An 18,453-nucleotide genomic window follows, 5' to 3' on the forward strand; every position below is an offset into this window, starting at 1 on the left:
CTTTCGTCGTAGATTGCGTCCTGTTTCATACGTAATGGCTGGTATTCATAGGTCGCTGGTCACGTTCAGCAGATTCAATTGGTGCGGAGCGGATCCGTGAACGCTCGCTGCTATTGGATGATCTAAAAGAATATACCAATAGCAGAGCTGCATTCAGAATCATCATCTGAGTGCACCCACGTGTCGTATTATCCTTGTTTATCATTCGTGAACAACAAGGATAAAACAACATCTGGATGCATCTGGATGACGATTCTGAACGCACCCCAGTGAGTCTACTGAACGTGACCAATTGGACGCGTTCAGCGGACTCAACAGTTGAGTGAGCGCTCGCTATTATTGGTGCATTCTTCTAGATTAAAAATTCTGATTGGATGATCTAAAAGAATATACTAATAAATAGCGAGCGCTCACTCAACTGTTGAGTCCGCTGAACGCGACCATTGTTGCGAAGCGGATCCGTGAGCACTCGTTGCTATTGGTTCTCCTCATGATTCAATAATGGGGGCATTCAGAAACACGACTGCACGCTGAGCGCTCATTGAGCTCTTGCAGTTGTTTGGTTTGATTTAATAGAATATGCCAATCAGATAAAAAAGCTCACTGAGCGCTTAGTGAGCGGTCGTGTTTCTGGATGCACCTAATAACGAGCTTTTCGTAATAACACGGATCTACTTCGAAAAACAGGGAGCACAGACTCCTGCATAACGCATTAAGAAAATTTGGCAGTACACTATTGGCAGTACACTTCTTGACGTCATAGCATCGGTACTTGCAGTATATAAAGGAACGCACCATATTGGTCTATATGCAATAGATACGCGTGATTCATAAAGAGATCGTCATGATACCATGTACTTAACTATGGCACATGACACATCTCCTTATATACATAAGAACCAATCACAGAGAGATTGGTTACATGACCTGTTGGCATCTCTTTTCTGTACGTGACGGTCTGCACGTTCACTGTGCGCATGCAACACTTTTACATAAGGAAAAGTGGGGAGTTAACAGTCTACTGTTATAATAGAAGTTTGTAGGGTACCTTGAGCGATTCGTAGTAAAATGAATCTAGAATTGAATGTTACTATATCTATTCCTTTAGCTGTCTGTATTGTGTATGCAGCTATAATTATCTATAATCTATATTATGAAATTGAGTGATTGAATACGTTCGTCTTACTTTACACGCTTAAAATCCATATAACTTCGATTACCTTTCATTTATCTTTTCTCTCTACTTGCCTCATATATACGAAATTATCGAGGACTGCAAGTATTCATAATTGTCGATGATTTTTCGACCGGAGTTTTTGTTCACGAAGGTTGGTGAGAGTGCATTCCATTTGGTGCTTAGAACACTCATAAACATTATTTATCCTTGCTTAACATTTAATAAACAAGCAAGAATAAAATGCTTCTATGAACGTTACGAACGTCAAGTGTAACTTATTTATTATGTATGTAATACCATATCTCGTACATAAATATAAAAATCATTTCTCAGTTATACTGTCATGTTTTTAGGTTAGGATGCAACAATTATTGTGTATCTATTGTACTAGAAAATTGTCGAGTGAAAGTGCTGATTGCTGAAAACTTCGATAGAGCAGAGAGTTGCCCAACATTATTGCCCTAAAATAGATGGTATTTTAGGAAATGTTCCGTGAGAAACTTCAATATATAAATATTGGTGATTTTTCCATGGATTTGTTTGCATCAATGTTTCCTGGACCAAAACAATGTCAGCAGTAGAATTCGCAGGTTGGTTTTAATCGCTGAGAATTCTTTGAAACAGATAAAACAACAATTTTTTAACATATCACAGAATTAGTCCTAGCGCTTCAAGTATTAATAACTTTTGTTAAAACTCTTCGGATGCTACCCAGAACTTCGACAGTATTGGCTGCGTTCAGCAGAGAAAGCAGCTTTGCAACTGTTGTAAAATTCTTTAATATAATATTGGTCTTGCCCTTATTTCCTCATTAGATCTAAATGTATAAGCCAATCATATTCAAGAATTTTACAACAGTTGTAAAACTGCTTTTTCTGCTGAACGCAGCCATTGTCAGAACTTTTAAAAAATGTTCACTCTTCAGTAAAAATTTTTTGATCTGACAAATAAAAAAATCACGATATTTCTTAAATTATTGGTACTAAAGTGGCTTCAGTTCAAACATTAATCTCTTATTAATCCATGTAGCCATTTCAAATGGCTACATATGTAATATATAAATTTACATAGAAATTATATTTAAGTTGATAAGATCTAACTTCTATCGTTATAGGCTTTAAACTCTTATTTGTTGTGAATTCACATATATAGTCTTAATAAATTGTTTGTTATTATTATAGCTAAATATGTAAGTTGTCAAGATTTGTTTTTTTAAAAGTAAATGCATTTTATATGAAACTATTTTTAAAACTGTGATTTAAGCATTTATTTTGGACATTCTAGAGTATTTTTCAGAATTTTTTTTAATATTTTTTAAATTATGAATTAATAATCCTTACAAATATGAAAAAAGTCGATATTTGATAAATTGTAAATTTGAATAAATAGTTTAAATATTTCTTATAATGTGGTGTTATATGAAATTTTCTGGATTATTGAATTCTGATCTGTCAAAATTTGTAAGTGGCAGAATTTAAAATCTGTTACTTACTAATTTACTTACCGTTACTTACTATAAAAATAATTATTTTTATAAATAATAAAATACAAAATATTTTACTAACAATTATTGAAATTATTGATTTAATTTAGTCATTTTGAATGAAAAAATTCTAATTCACAATCAGTGATTCAAATTAGTGATACAAAATTGCAAAAACGTCAATTAGATATAAAAATTCGTGGTAACCAAAGGCTTAACAACTTTATTCAAAGTCACATTAACATTGTTATCTAATGCGCTACTTAAAGTCCTACTACTTTTATCTGAAACTTTTTAAGAAAATTTTGTCGAAAAACGGTACAGTTACTCTCGAGAGATATGATTGAGCATCAAATTATTAAATTACTTTATCTCGCGAGTTTATACTTTCTGTATTAATCGTTATAATTCAAAACAAATCTGTGCTGTTCATTTAATATAATTTTCTAATTAGGTTAAATTCCTAATTTTAATTTTCAAAGTCTGTAAAAAATTCGAACAATTGTAATAGATAGATTGTGGAATTTAAAATAGACTAATAAGATCGATTAAATGTATAATGATATCGTATAAATTTAATTATAATATCTTTTTTTAGGACTTCACATATGTTGAAAGAACATTTATATATTTCTGAGCACCAAATACCTCCAACTACACATTATGGCAGATGAGGAAGGTACAGAGTGGCTTCAAGAACTGTTGCATGATGTGCAGCTCTCCCAATTCTTTACACGAATTCGAGATGATCTCCAGATTACTCGTTTGCATCATTTTGATTATGTCCAAGCAGAAGATTTGGAAAAAATTGGTCTGGGTAAACCTGGTGTCAGACGTCTATTGGATGCGATAAAAAAAAGACGAAATGCCCAATGGAAAAAGAGTTTAATTACTAAAATTAAACCTGGCAGCAGCGGTAAAAGCAACAAGCGAGCTTCACAATCCATCGAAAGTTCCTCGGTGCTGACATGTCTTATACAAGACAAAGATGTGACACTATCCGTTAAATTAGGCGATGGAAGTTTTGGTGTAGTGAGAAGAGGAGAATGGACCTCCCCCTCGGGACGAGTTCTACCTGTCGCAGTGAAAGTTCTCAAAGCAGATGCTTTAACGCAACCGAATGTTATAGAAGACTTTATTTCGGAAGTTCAAGCGATGCACACTTTGGATCATTATAATCTTATTAGATTGTATGGTGTGGTGCTATCACAACCGATGATGATGGTAACTGAGCTCGCACCTTTAGGCGCATTACTTGATTATTTACGACAGCAGTGTGGTAGAATCTCGATTCTCACACTTTGTAATTATGCGTTGCAAGTTGCTACGGGTATGGCATATTTAGAAGCAAAGCGTTTTTTACATCGCGATTTGGCATGCAGGAATGTTTTGCTGAGTACTATCGATAAAATCAAAATTGGCGATTTTGGTTTAATGAGAGCACTTCCTCAACAAGAAGATTGTTATGTTATGACAGAACATAAAAAAGTACCTTTTCCCTGGTGCGCTCCTGAGTCTCTCAAGGCTCGACATTTCAGTCATGCGTCAGATATGTGGATGTTTGCTGTGACGCTGTGGGAGATGTTAACATTTGGCGAAGAACCTTGGCTAGGATTAAACGGTTCTGAAATCTTACGTAAAATCGATCGCGAGGGCAAGCGGCTTCACAAGCCAGAAGCAATGCCCCCATATATGTATGAGTTGATGCTTCGTTGCTGGGCGAAAGAACCCTCGGAAAGACCAACATTTGCTTCATTGAAGGAATCACTGGCTGGTATGGTGCCGTCTGTAATGAAGGCTCTAACCGCCTTCGAGGAAGCCGGCAAGATGTCTATTGAACCAGGAGACCAGATTGCGATTATTGATGGGCAACCGGAAAATTATTGGTGGAAAGGCCAGAATCAACGAACTTTTCAAATAGCACATTTTCCACGATGTTTAGTTGATCCAATGCGCCGAAAACAACCAGAGGACATCAGCAAGCCGTTGGAGAATTCATTCATTCATACAGGACACGGAGCGCCGTTTGGCAAGAGCTGGGGCAGCCCTGTTTACATTGACGATGTATATTTAAGAAATCCAATGGATCCTCCGGATGTGTTGGTGGCAGCCTCGGTTGACAATCCGACAAAAAAGAAATTTTCTTGCGGCACTCCGCGTACCAAAAAACAATTTAATTATACAAAATTACACAATGATGCTAGATCAAGTCCTATCAAAGTCTTACAAGCATCGACTTCGAGCCAAGAGGATACTCTGATTGATTTGTCCGTTGAGGAGTCAGCGAGCACAAATGTGCATATTGCATGTAAGCGAGTAATTAACATTCTAGATGAACCCATTGATGATGAGAGATTATCCTGGCAGAATGAAGAAGGCAGAACATATGCCAATTTTCCTGGTAACGTCGATCCTGCGTATTCCGATCCCTTTGATACTTCCGCGGTATTTATGAAGCCGCCACATTCGCGATATTATAGTCATGTGCCTACTGATGTAGCTAATAATTATCTGAGGGCACAAACGTATGGAAACGTGAGAGATCAGGAAGAAAGTGATAACGTTCAAGATACTGTGAATTGTTTCAATAATTCCACTGATACAGAGGTATGTTCTTATAATTATGTATTAGACACAAATTTTGGAATTTATATTATACTTGTAATGTGTAATGAAAATTTCGAATTCAAAATTATTATTTAGCTCGAATATTATACAAAATCAGGAAGTTTTTAAAATACTATGAATGTTTAAAAAATATGCTTTGAAGTTATTATGTTATTATATAATATATATTGTAATATATAAATATATATAATTTTTGAACATGGAGACACTACCGTGACTCCTGATTTATATATATTTACATTTTTTTCTTATTTTATTCTTTTCTCAGGAGACTTGCCAATACTCGATGAATCTATACAAGGGATGTCAGAAGAACGAAATTAATTTGAATTCAACAGATGTAAAAGAAGATGACATTACAAATCACTATAGTGAAATAGATAAGATCAGCCCGTGCGGATCAAGCTGGTCTTCTACCTGGTCTACCTGGCCGGAAGATTTGCGAAATACTTCCGCCGCACAGACGTATATTAATATTTCTGACAACAGTCCTACATCATCATGTGACACTACAATTCCTCCTCTTTCTTCTTCTGCTGCTGCTCCTGCTGCTCCTCCTCCTCCTTCTCCACCTTCTCTTCCTCCTCCTCCTCCACCTCTTCCTCCTCCTCCTCCTCCTCTTCCTCCTCCTTCTCTTGGCTCAAACGTGAACTTGCCGAAGCCCAAGTCTAATTTTGAGCTCGCGCACAGTATGAACGAGTTGTCGTTGAATGCCAATTCTGATTGTCAAGAAGTTGCTTCTGTCGTCAAGAAGCTGGACCCGGTTTTCTTGGCCGAGTTAGAGAAGCATTTAGGCGAAAAGGAGGCGACCAAAAACTTGAACGCTAGCAACAGTAAACGTCAACAATCAGAAATTATTTCATCAAATTATTTACAATCATCGTTAGAGAAACTGCAACAAAATTCTACGTCTGCTCGACAGATTTTAACGGTGGAGGATGCTGCTAGACCTTTGTCAATTATTCCAACGTTAAAGCCTCCACCACAAGGGAAACCGAAGTCGCCGGTGACGACTATGAATCGAGCAAACGTTTTATCGACGCCATCTAGTAAAGTACAGAACTTATGGCAGCCAAAAAGTATAAATGTTCAGAGACCGCGACTCCAGAACGATCACTGTATATCAGAATCAGCTACTGAGACTATAATGAATCAAATTTGGCAGCAAACGCAAAATCTATCGCAACAGCCAAATATTTGTCTGAATAGTTCAGCAGCTAATCAAATATTAATGTCCGTTTCAGTGACCCAAGCAAACGTTAATCATCTTCAAGAAACTGCTAGTAACGCTGTCGATAATAATACGAATGATCAAAATCAGTATAGTTCCTACAATGTCACCAAGGCTACTCTTATACAGACGAAAGCTTGTCTATCAGATCAAAATTATCCTCAAAATATGTTACATGTCAATCAGGATAATATCAATCTGATTGAGGGAACTTCTGATAATATTACTGATAGTAACGTGAATGCTCAACACGGATCTTGTAACGCCAAGACTGCTTTTGATCAAACACAAATTTGTTCGTCAAACAGCCAGAGTTGTCTTCAAAATTCATTGAGTATTGACCAGGATGTTTACAATTTGCAACAAATTGCCATTAGTAACATCTCTTCCAGTGCCAGGAATTATCTTCAGTGCGATGCAGCTAATATTTCTAAAGTGAATCAAACCCAGATTTGCTCATTAACCAATGGAAGTCAGCATTATCTTCATGATGGCTTTAATCTCCTTCAAACGACTGCCAATTATGTTTCTGACAAGAGCACAGGCGAATTCCCTCAGCATGGGCATTGCAACATTTCCAAGGTTGCTTCTAATCAGGCACAGATTTATTCATTATCAAATCAAAATTACTCACCGAATATAGCATCAGGTTTTTGTATGGGTGATTTCGCGTTGCCTCAAACTTGTTCTCAAGATATGGCAGTATCATCTAGCACAAGTAACGTTCATGAAATCGCCCACATACAAAATAATTTGCAGCAATCGCAGCAAGTAAAGCCTGTTACACTTTTATCTCCACAAGTGTACGCCGAATTGAAACAAACGGTATGTACCTATATAATTTTATACAGAATGGAATATTCCACTTTATAATTTAAAATAACTTGTTATAATTTGTTATGCGTGCAAATTACGAAAAATATTGCAAATAAAAATTTAAGGATAATTACAACGAAGGGCTAACTAGATACTTTTGCTATTTTTAAGTAATATCTATATTGCTTAATCTAAAATAAAATTAATGTTCACAAAAACGTTTGGACTTAAAAAAAAATATCTCGTAAATTGTAAGAGACATCATTTAGTTAAGACAAGATTACTCAAGGTTGTGACCTTGACTACAATATGTAAAAGTTAAGTCATCGGCGGTTGCTTCTCTTTTATCAATAAATCTTAATTTTAATTATTTTAGGTTCCTAATCTAGAGCAACTGTCTCAGAACGAGTTTAATACACTCTACAACAAAACTGTTCGACAGAACATTCTTCGAAATTACTATTCTAATAATCTCAGCAGTGAATCCAGTCAAAATCATGTTCAGGTAACTGCTGGTAACCAACCATTACAAAAGAGTGTCAACCTCAAGAATCTATCTATTCAAGGACACACTTGCGACTTTAGTTCTTTTCTGAAACAACCGCCGACTTATACGCCTCCACCTGCTCCCCTTACGACTCGAAGCTCACTTAAATCTAGCCAGAATGATTATATGCAGAGTCATAATCCCACAACCAAATGCAACTTGAGTAGGCCTTCCAATCTATTGCAAGCTGAAGCTTCTACATCGACTAAAAGTGCAATAACGACGCTGAGTGACTTTGATGCTGCCAAAGTGAATCTATTACAGGCTAATCAGCACACTCTCTGCACTAGTCCACCGCTCACCACAGCCTCTCAGCAATTGGTGATGTCATTAAGCGACGAATTTAGAGTGAGCAAAATCATGAAAGTACAGAAAGAGACTATAGATGCATCGCAACAGGAGATATTAGCCGCATTACAGGCAACTGGTTGGGATACAAATCAAGCTGCTAAGCAGATCATGAAGGACAGGCAGGTCAAACTTGAAAATCTCATGAGGTATATATCTTGAAATTTTTTTTTTAATCGATTTATTTTCACGAGAGTATTTGTACTAATGCGATCGAAAACATATATGGAGTAATTCAAAAGCGTGGTCGGATAGAACAAATGTTTATAAACTTTTTGTGATATTTTCATGTACTCAATTCATTTCTCTGCAATTATGTTCATATGAACTACTCCAAATTTTTATATTTATTATCATATTACAAACTACAAATTTTTATATTTATTATCGTAAACAAATCTGTAGTATATTGATTTATCCATTTCTAATTGTAAGAAACAGAAAAAATAAATTTGTTTTCTTTTCAAGAACATTATTGTATAAAAAATTAATAATTATAGCACTTTATGTTTTATATTTTTTTAATTATATTTTTTATTTTTTTTAATTGTAGAAGTGTTTATAAATTGTTTTTATTACAATTTCAGATTGGGATTGGCTACTAAACAACAATGTGAAAATGCTTTAAAGCAGACTAAATACGACGTGGAAGTGGCAGCTTCGTTATTGCTTGATCAGGCCAGATGAGGAACTATTGCAGTTAATGCTAAGACATCTCCTATGACATAGCTATAACTGCATAGGGTAATGTGCAGTTTCGAATATGATACATTTTTAAATTTAATAAAATTTAAATTATTAATTTAATTTTGAAAATTTAAATTTGACTTTTTCCTGTTAGATACCCTGTAATACATATATATAGATCAGAATTAATAAACACAAACCCCTCAAATTATTCTATTTTGTTCAAAATTGTACCATGTTCGAAACGTACCGCCTTATCCTACGCATTTATTTATAAATGAAAACAAATAGAAACTATTAGGCTTAGAAGGCGAAAATCGGTCAAAGATCACTTGTAATGTCTATTGCATTCCAATTACATCTTAGCGATTGATCGTTGACGTTATTGACCATCACGTATGAAATAAAAACTGTTATTATGTAATTAAAAAATAATACTGGTAAAGATCAATGCGCGTCAATGATATTATTTTTAAGATATAATGAATATAATTTTGAAACTGTGATATGTTACTGATCTTTATCTGGATTTATGATTATATGAGCTTCTACGATTCTCACAATGAGAAATCGTTTTTTTTTTTAACGCTAATGTTTGAAAGCTTTGAGGTTAATATATATAATAAGTTTTCATAATTATGTAAAACAAATATACATAGAGTTTCTTATTTACTCTCTTTTATTAAACTTTACTGCAATCTTTAAGTACGAAACAATGTGACGTGGTCGATCGTTTTCTGTGAAGACGGAGTTTTTTTCGAGTTTATGATATGGAGTAATTGTACAATATCTAGCTAGATATAAAACCTTTTATATCGAGCTAGATATAAAACGTTACACATTTTTCTTTATCATATATAACATTATTTATTCATAAATGTTTTATAGTTAATGCTTTTATATAATAAAATAAAATGCGAATTGAATGATATAAAGATCTAAATATATCTAATCCTTTTACAAATACACTTATGTTAGCATCACACTATAAAGGTAAAGCGTCGCGTTATAAAGATTAATTACTAAGTTATTACAAGGTATAACGTTTATGTCGTTATAGCTAGCAAAATAAAGTTATCTTGAAGAATGGATTTGTCGCATTATTATGAGATAACGGATTAAAATTTTGTTCGTGACAGAGTACTTTCAGAGTACTTTCTGCGGCTGGTACTCGTACAATAATAATGTATAATAAATTTCCATAGTAGCAAAAGGTTAGCAAAATTTGCATTACACATTTTTTCAATATGTTTATGTTAATACAATTACATTTCTATTACGTCGATTCTTCCTATGAAAGCAATAATTGTACTTTTTGTGCTCCTCCCTCCCTTCAATATATTTTTTCTACTAAACGGTTCGAACACCTAATTTCGCACTTCGGCATCTATAATTAACACCTAATTTTGAAATATGTTAGAATTTATTTAGCGTTGGTGGGGAGGAGGGGAGGAGGGCCTAACTTTAACAGGCGTGAAAAGATAATGTGGAAGAAAATATAACGAAAGGAAGCGAGAGCGAGAATAATATGGTAAGATTGGTAAGTATAGAACTGCAATGAGTGGAACAGAGAGACAACTGTGTTCTATAATGGGTGTGAGAGAAGGGAAATATGGAAGATATATACAGATTCATCAGCTTGCTTTCGATAATTGCCAAATTATTCGAGACTTTATTATTAACGAAGTTGATGTCTGTCATAGAGAAAATAAAAACAAAAACAGAAAATAAATAGTTCAATCTACAAGAAACGATGTACATACTACGGAATATACAGTTTCTGATAGGCTAAAATTCTTGTTCTTTGTTCCTCTTGACCAATACACTTATTCTTTGATCTTCGTGATCTAAATAATAAGGGTCTGCCCCTTATCCTAATTGAGGTGGCCACATTGGTCACTTCTTTCAATTCGTTTCTATCTCCTTTTGTTAAATATTAAATTATAAACAAATGGAGATCGAGGACAAATAAATCACTTTATTATATTATTATTTCTTAGCTTAATTAACAAGTACCAGCGTATAATTTCGTTTCCGTCTAATTTCATTTTACGAGTGCACGCGCGTTCACACGCATGCAGCACGGACAAAATTAGCTTTCTTGTACAAAATTTTATTTGGATGTAACAGATAATTTAATTATAATCATAAATTAACTTTAACAAAATAAAAGAAAAAAATAATTTTAATAGAAATTTGCTTGCGTTTATATATCAAATAATATTATATTTTCTTCTAACGTAATATACAAATATTTATATTATCATCATTACGTAAAAATTGTATTTTTAGGATTTTTAGGATTTTCTTATTTTTGTTCTTATTTTTTACAGTTTCAGTACAAGATTATATATAAATTGATCTAAATCAGCAGTAAAGCTATATGCATATTTAACGAAGTACATTTTAAATTGTTTGCTTATCATAAGAGACAAGACAACTTGTGCTTAGCAACAGTACATAATTGGATTCATTTATTGATTCTCTGTATAAGTGCGATCAAGGACATTTCTTTTATTTTCATCTGATATAGGGGAACAAGAGCATCGGGGCTGCAATTCATATTTGCTGCCGCAGTCAGCAACAGAGAGGATTGCACCTTTAATCATGATTTCTACCAATTTGTGAGCACCGACGGTGCGAAGACAAAGCCTATTGTTGCCGTAACTGGTTGGAGCTTCAAGTGTTCCAACGCAACGGTAAGAGTCTGATGCATGTATAACGGGTGTGCAAACAAGAAAGATCGATAATCATTTTCTCACGTTCCAATAACTTATTCATTATTAATATTAAACAATATGCTTCCGTATTGAATTTTGTTCATAATAGTAGTCCAAAATAACATATGTAATTTATAATTTGTATAGATTTGCCTGACTTCAGTTTTAATTTATGATTATAATTTTTTAATAATATATAGTACGTGTTAAGAGATATTTTACAAAAACTGAATTTTTTACAATTTTTAAATATTAGGCTAAAATATGAACTTATTTATATCTACAAATTATCTTAGTAATTGTAACGCTTTTATTGAACTAATGTTACAGAAATAAAAAATAAATTATATTTATTGTATTTTCAAATACTCTTTAAATTTCTTGAAGTGAAGTACTCAGTCCAACAAGGTTAAAATACTGCCACTACTAAAAAATATCTAAAATTTGCACACTTGAATAAGAGTAGCAGATTTTCACTCCTTTTTTGAAGGAGAAGGGGAAGAGTGAATTTCACTTCATAAGTGAAATTTCATTACAAAAAAGAAGTAAAAATCTTTTAGTCAAGGTGCAAATTTTTTTCTCTTTTTTTAATAGCAGTATTTTAACTCTTTTGAGATCTCACTCCAAGAAATTTAAAGAGTAGAAATATATAATTCTATTGAAATGATTTCATATCATTCAATATATTTTATTTTGAAAACTTATTATTTGATAAAATTTTGAAACTCTTTTAATTTTTTAAACATGTTATTTGATTCTTTAGCACATATGATTACTTACCGAGTTTATTTAGGTATAACCAATCATAACTATGAGATGGATAATGTTTAAGGATTACCCCGTATATGCATATCTTCACTTTCGAAAGGAAGGAAGAGATGAGAATTCTGTATAGTAGAGGTTGTGACACTCAGAGACTGCCGAACTAGTCGCTTCGCATCCCATATCTCTACCCCATCGCTCGCTTCCGGCTAAACTCGGCTGCTATCGCGTCCCAAGCAACTTGAAGCCACTCGTAGTTTGTTTGTGTTTGCTAATTGTGAATTGTCTACTTCTTAGCGCTGGTTTGTATGCATGCGGTACTGAGGAAGATAGACGTTACCTCGAATCTCTAAATAGCATAGAGAATAAGAGACAGATAGATAGGTAGAAATAGATGAATAGGGAGAGGGAGAAAGGATTAAGACGAAGTGAGCTTCCGGCTGGGCTGGAAACACATTATCTGCGAAATATATAAATCAATTAAAAGCTCGGAGAATTGAAATGACTTCATTTTCGTAGCCATGTTTATCTATTGGGAGTATAAATTAGTTCGGTCCGTTTTTCAAAAGATGATTTTCTCCAAAGATGAGTCATTTTTTCGAGATGGAATTCGAAAATTGCCTGAGAGATGGGAAAAAGTAGTAGCCAGCGATGGACAATATTTTAATTAATCTGTTCATTCATTTTATTTTGAAATAAATGCATTTTTGAACACAAAAAACGGACCGAACTAATTTGTACACCTAATATTATGCTTTAATGTCGTATAATACAATACATACTTATTTCATAATTAATGATGCTAGCACAAGAAGTCTATCACATAAGAGCCATTTGTGAACGCATGTTTCCAATGTTTAGCTTTCAATAAAAGTTTATTATTTTCATTACCCGTGAATAAAAGATATATTGAGGACGTTTAATCGTTAGAAGCATGAAGGCATATAGAACATTGAATTATTAATTACACTGAGTTAATTTAATAAAATAACAATTTTGTTTAAGAAGAGTAATTAAATATATATGTGTATATACAATCACGCACGCACGCACTATAATCGTTCCTTTACTTTTATTGCCTCTCTAAATCTGAATCAGTGAATAGTCATTGTTGTACTTGATTACTCTTTTTAAACAAAATTGTTATTTTATTAAATTAGTTCAGTAAAATTAATAATTCAATTAATGCTCCATATGTCTTCATGCTTCTAACGATTAAACTTCTAATAATAAATTTTTAATGTGTCTTTTATTCACGGACAATTAAGATAATAAATTTTATCCAGTAACATAATCATTAAATTTATGCACTAAAACGAGGTTAATTAAATCACATAATAAAAGTTAGCCAGGTTAGCTAGGTTCACATTTTATTCACTGATTATTAGTGGCATTCTTGATATTGATATTAGTAATTATTGTATATGATAATATTTATTCATTGAGATTCAGAGAGCAGCTTTTATTATACACGATATCTTATTTTTTAATATATGTATGTATAATACATAGTTTATACTGTTTAAAACAGTTCCTCCTTTTTTTATTCATTATTATTAAATGTCTATAACAAAAGTTACTTATAATTTAACTTTGAAGAATTATAACAGTCTACATAATTACAATATGACTTGTAATATTTACAATAAAAAAATCAGACGCCAAAAGAAAAGTAAATTCTCGAAGATTTTAGTTATTAAGAGTCTTAATAAAAATTAATTTTTAAAAATTGGCAATAAATTTTACTTCAAATTTTGTATTTTATAATGCAATTACAATAAAAAAATAATTAAGAATAAACAAAAGGCATACACTGCACTGATGATAACAACATACGTATGAATAATTTCTGTTAAAATAAACGTAAATAAACAATTACTTTAGCAGTAAAATAATAGAAATCGTTGTTTTCATCTATTTTGGAAATTTTAAATTTGCAAATCATCAAATCACCAAACAAATTGCGAGGTGCTTTAATGATACATCAGTGTTGTGCTATGTAATCGTTTTAGTACACATTGATGGTTGGAACAATTTCAATAATGCCGACGTGATATTTTGTCTCCATATGAAATAAAACAATCGTGGCCGTATTGTGAGGAAAATACACGAGACGCACTCTCCGTCGGATGCTGACCGTCCGCTTGAAATACATCCTGTCTCTAGAGACAGGGGACATACTGTTTGTGTGACGCAGTAATTCTTCGCGTTATTTTCTGTGTTTGTTTTTTATCATTGTAAACTGATATATTGTCTGCCGTAGCTCCCCTTGCTATATGGAGAAACTCATGGGTGCGGGAAGAGAGAAACTATTATATGATGCCGATATAGAAGGGGAAACGTAATGGCTCGGACCAATGCGCAATGGTGCAAAGTTTTACTTTACAAAGTAATGGAAACGAGATTACTCGACTATAACGAAGAGTTGTGCTTTTTTTATTTTTAGATGCGAACGCGTTCGGCAGTAAAACAACGCTTTCCCGTGCAATGAATTTGATATTCGTAGACAGCGCGATTGTCATAGTAGTCTGCTTTTTATTTACTCGGACATTTTTGGTTGTCAGAATTCATATTAACATTGAATAAAAGACTTTGTGTAATTCTTACTACAAATAAAAATTTTTTAACAACAATACGAAATATAGAATATATTTGTACCTTAATTTTATAAAAAGTAAGAGATGAACAGAATATTTTGAAAATATACTCTTTTACAGTAATATAAAATTATTTAACTCTGTATCTTTCTATCTTTATTAAACAAATACGATATATTATTATTTTAAATTGAATTAAAATAGATTATAAAAATAAGAAATGTATATAAAAACATATTTTTCTTTCTTTTTTTATTTCTTGTTTCAACCAATTAATAAAAACTTTTTCCTGGCAAATCGTTGGTCTATTATCACTGAGATATTCTATTGACATGTACTTTGCCTTAATGTTTGAGTCTGAACCCTCTCGAGTATTGCGTAAGTGTTTGCGTACGACACTGTGATACACATATGGCGTGACACGTGCGCCAACGCTAAACTCGTGTCACATGACAAACAATGAATTAAGTTTTACCGGCCATCACATTTCAAAGGCAAATAAATAGTTGGCGAATTGTCAAGATAGAATTTATGAACGTGACGAGATCGCGTTTTGCAAAATTATTACTAAATAAATATATTTTTGTTAAATGTATTCGAAACAAAAAATGAGAAATCTATAACTCTTCGCAAAAGTTTAATAAAGGGGAAACGTAATTTTCCATTGGAAACACTATATACGATTACACGTACAGTATGATGTATCTAAAAACAATAGAATCATATATCTGCAAGCAAAGGTTACAATAAGCTGTATACTTACTTCATTTAAACAAGGAGTACAAATTTTATACATCATACAGACAACTTTTATCGAAACGTTGAAAAGCAACTTTCTGAAGCAATCATTCGACGTCGTCTTCAAGACCGTTTGTAACTCGAGATACGTTTGAAGACGTTCACCCTATCGATGAAACGAAATTTGTGTTCCTCTTCAGTTAATTACACGAGGGAGGCATTGATATCGATGGAAGGAGCGAGGCAAGGTGAGACAATGTTTAAAGGGCAACGGTGTAATCTGAAGAAAGGTGTCGAAGCACATCGCGGCGTTGCTGGTAAAGTGGGTGTAAATGAGCGGCGGAGGTAGGTGCAAGCTACCGAGACGGTACTAGAGATGTGGTCGTACACCACACACCGAGAGTCGCCTTCGCAAAAGCCAGTATGATCTGGCACGGAAGACAGGGGAGTCTGTCTGTCTTTATCAGTCGGGTAGGCAAGTAGAGCCATCACGCCACTCCCGTCCCCTTCATCCCTCCTCTCCTTTCAACCCTCACCATTCTTCTTGCCGAGAGTTACGCCAACAGCGAGAACACCCGATTGGCGTTTCTCTCTCGAATGAGGGAGGACATCACGCATCGCTATTGGCTCTCAGCGAATCCATACTAGGTATTTATTCGCCATCCCATTCGTCGATCTGTTGTGGGGTCGAAATCCATCTGCCCCTTTCTTCTCGCGAATCTTCTCTCTCTCCTACGTTCTTCTCGTTCAACACTCCTTGTGAGCGACCGATGCAACTCACTAGAGGCGCCTATACAATGAATTTCACCGCCGCGTCGGCTCTTTTACTTTTTTGCGTCAAATATTTCTAAATAAATACTTTCTTAATAAGCGTCAAAATCGTACAATGAGCGTCGTAATTGCAGCAACATTTTGTATGTGTTTTTGCAAGAAAATTAGATTTCCATGTTTATCATTAAGTGTCAATTGTTTTCCTATATTTGCGATATATTAGCCGTATCCGTTTGGCACCTTAATTTTCTGTTCATATTGGTAAATAGCTGGTACAAATATCATTCTAAGTATAGAGATTATAAAATGTGTAATCCAACGCAGAGTTGCGTTTATTATAAAACTCGTTTTGTTTTCTTTATCAAATTCTTTATTAAATTGCTTTATAATAGTGTTGATGTCTTGTAATGATGTAATATATGTATATTTAAACAATTTATGTGTAGGCATAATGTATATGGTATGTCGCATCCAATATTATGTGAGATAATATTTTATTAATTTATAACTGATGCTAGGCTTTAATTGTTCAAGAATCACTTGAAAAAGGTATTTGTATAAAGTACTTTAATTAATATTTTCGAAAATATTTTAAAAAATACAAAGATGCAATTATAAATAATAAGAATGTAAATGTAAAAGATAAAAGAGATCCCGAAATATATAAATAATACAGTGATATGAAACACAGACATCTTTATAAAAGATTAAATTTTATAATATCTATGAAAAAAACGTAATAGTTTAAAGATGATTTATAAATTGAAGATTATAAAATTTATGAGAGAGAGAGAGAGAGTGTGTCCTTCTTTTTAGTAAATAAATGAATAAATAATTTGAAAAATTAAAAGTGATTACAAACAAAAAAACATTTATAAGAATCTATGTATTTGTAACTTTGATTTCGATATAACATATATAAGAGAAAAGTAGACAAATTTAAAATAAAAAAGTAATTTTTTAAGATTTATTCATAAATACTATAAAATGTATTTTTATTTAAAAAATAATAGATCTTTTCTTAAAATGTATTGTTTATCATCAGGAATTTATAAAATTAGGTAAATCAGATGGTTTAGTTGACTTGACATAGTTAAAGAAAGAATTAAAATGTAAATACCATAGACAAATAACAATTTCTTTGAGTAACAATTTCTTTAAGAAATACAAGCGGTCTGTTTTATTACTGCCGTTTAAAGATTCAAACAAGAGCACGATATCACATCACAAGTTCTAAAAAAAGCGATGATGTTGAAAATATCATCAATATTCGGCTTTTAAAGCAATATTGGTCGACGAATTAGTCCGAGAAGAAGGAGACGCCTCAACACCGATCGATGCAAAGTGTCAAACTTGAAAGCGAGGAGAGCCGAGTCTTCGTCTGTACTTTCGATGTCGATCGCACCTCGCCATATCTACCGCGAATTCGAGCAACTGCGTGGCAGACAGAAATGAAATAGCTACACCGCGACATCCTGATGGGTAAAAGTGGGAAAGAGAGAATGGGGAGTCGAGAGAAACGCGGGGATGAAAAATTTTATGGGATTACGCCAGTCGAGCAACGGGGATGGGCCATCCCCGTATCGCTCCGCCCATCGTACCGCCCACGCCAGTGGCAGTTACTGCTAAGCTTGCTCTGTTCCCTCACCCCTTACACTTTGCAACGCAGCTGGAACCTTCTCGCGGCTCGCTAGCGAGCAACGCATACACGTCACCCTCACCAACGGCGAACGGCACTTTCAATCGTCACCTTGGTTGCCGTTGCGATCTACCCACAATCCATCCCATCGGAAATCATCGGATTCATCGATTTCAAACTGTTATTGGAAATATTTCTGGAAGTGATCTAAGTCGTGATTGGATGTGACGTTGATCGGAAATTAGTGAATAAATTGGAGACTGTTTTGAGATTAAAAACTTTCGGATGAAATTTATTGAATTGGACGAA

General features: G+C 33.6%; 1 protein-coding gene across 1 annotated transcript; it reads left to right on the forward strand.

Annotated features, from left to right (window-relative positions):
- The first annotated feature begins 3,323 nt into the window (after positions 1-3,323).
- On the forward strand, positions 3,324-9,034 carry Ack (activated Cdc42 kinase). The gene is made up of 4 exons (XM_018549214.1): positions 3,324-5,267; positions 5,557-7,344; positions 7,712-8,379; positions 8,818-9,034. The coding sequence occupies exons 1-4, from the start codon at positions 3,324-3,326 to the stop codon at positions 8,915-8,917; spliced, it is 4,500 nt and encodes a 1,499-aa protein (XP_018404716.1). The 3' UTR covers positions 8,918-9,034.
- Positions 9,035-18,453: the final 9,419 nt, after the last annotated feature.

The sequence above is a fragment of the Cyphomyrmex costatus genome, unplaced genomic scaffold (genome assembly GCF_001594065.2).
Source record: "Cyphomyrmex costatus isolate MS0001 unplaced genomic scaffold, Ccosl1.0 scaffold8, whole genome shotgun sequence".
NCBI lineage: Eukaryota > Metazoa > Arthropoda > Insecta > Hymenoptera > Formicidae > Cyphomyrmex > Cyphomyrmex costatus.

Excerpts from the sequence above, each read along its gene's own strand:
- Ack (XM_018549214.1), top strand. The coding sequence starts at position 3,324 with ATGGCAGATGAGGAAGGTACAGAGTGGCTTCAAGAACTGTTGCATGAT. Across the intron at positions 5,268-5,556 it reads ATAATTCCACTGATACAGAG|GAGACTTGCCAATACTCGAT; the intron begins GTATGTTCTTAT and ends TTCTTTTCTCAG. Across the intron at positions 7,345-7,711 it reads ACGCCGAATTGAAACAAACG|GTTCCTAATCTAGAGCAACT; the intron begins GTATGTACCTAT and ends TAATTATTTTAG.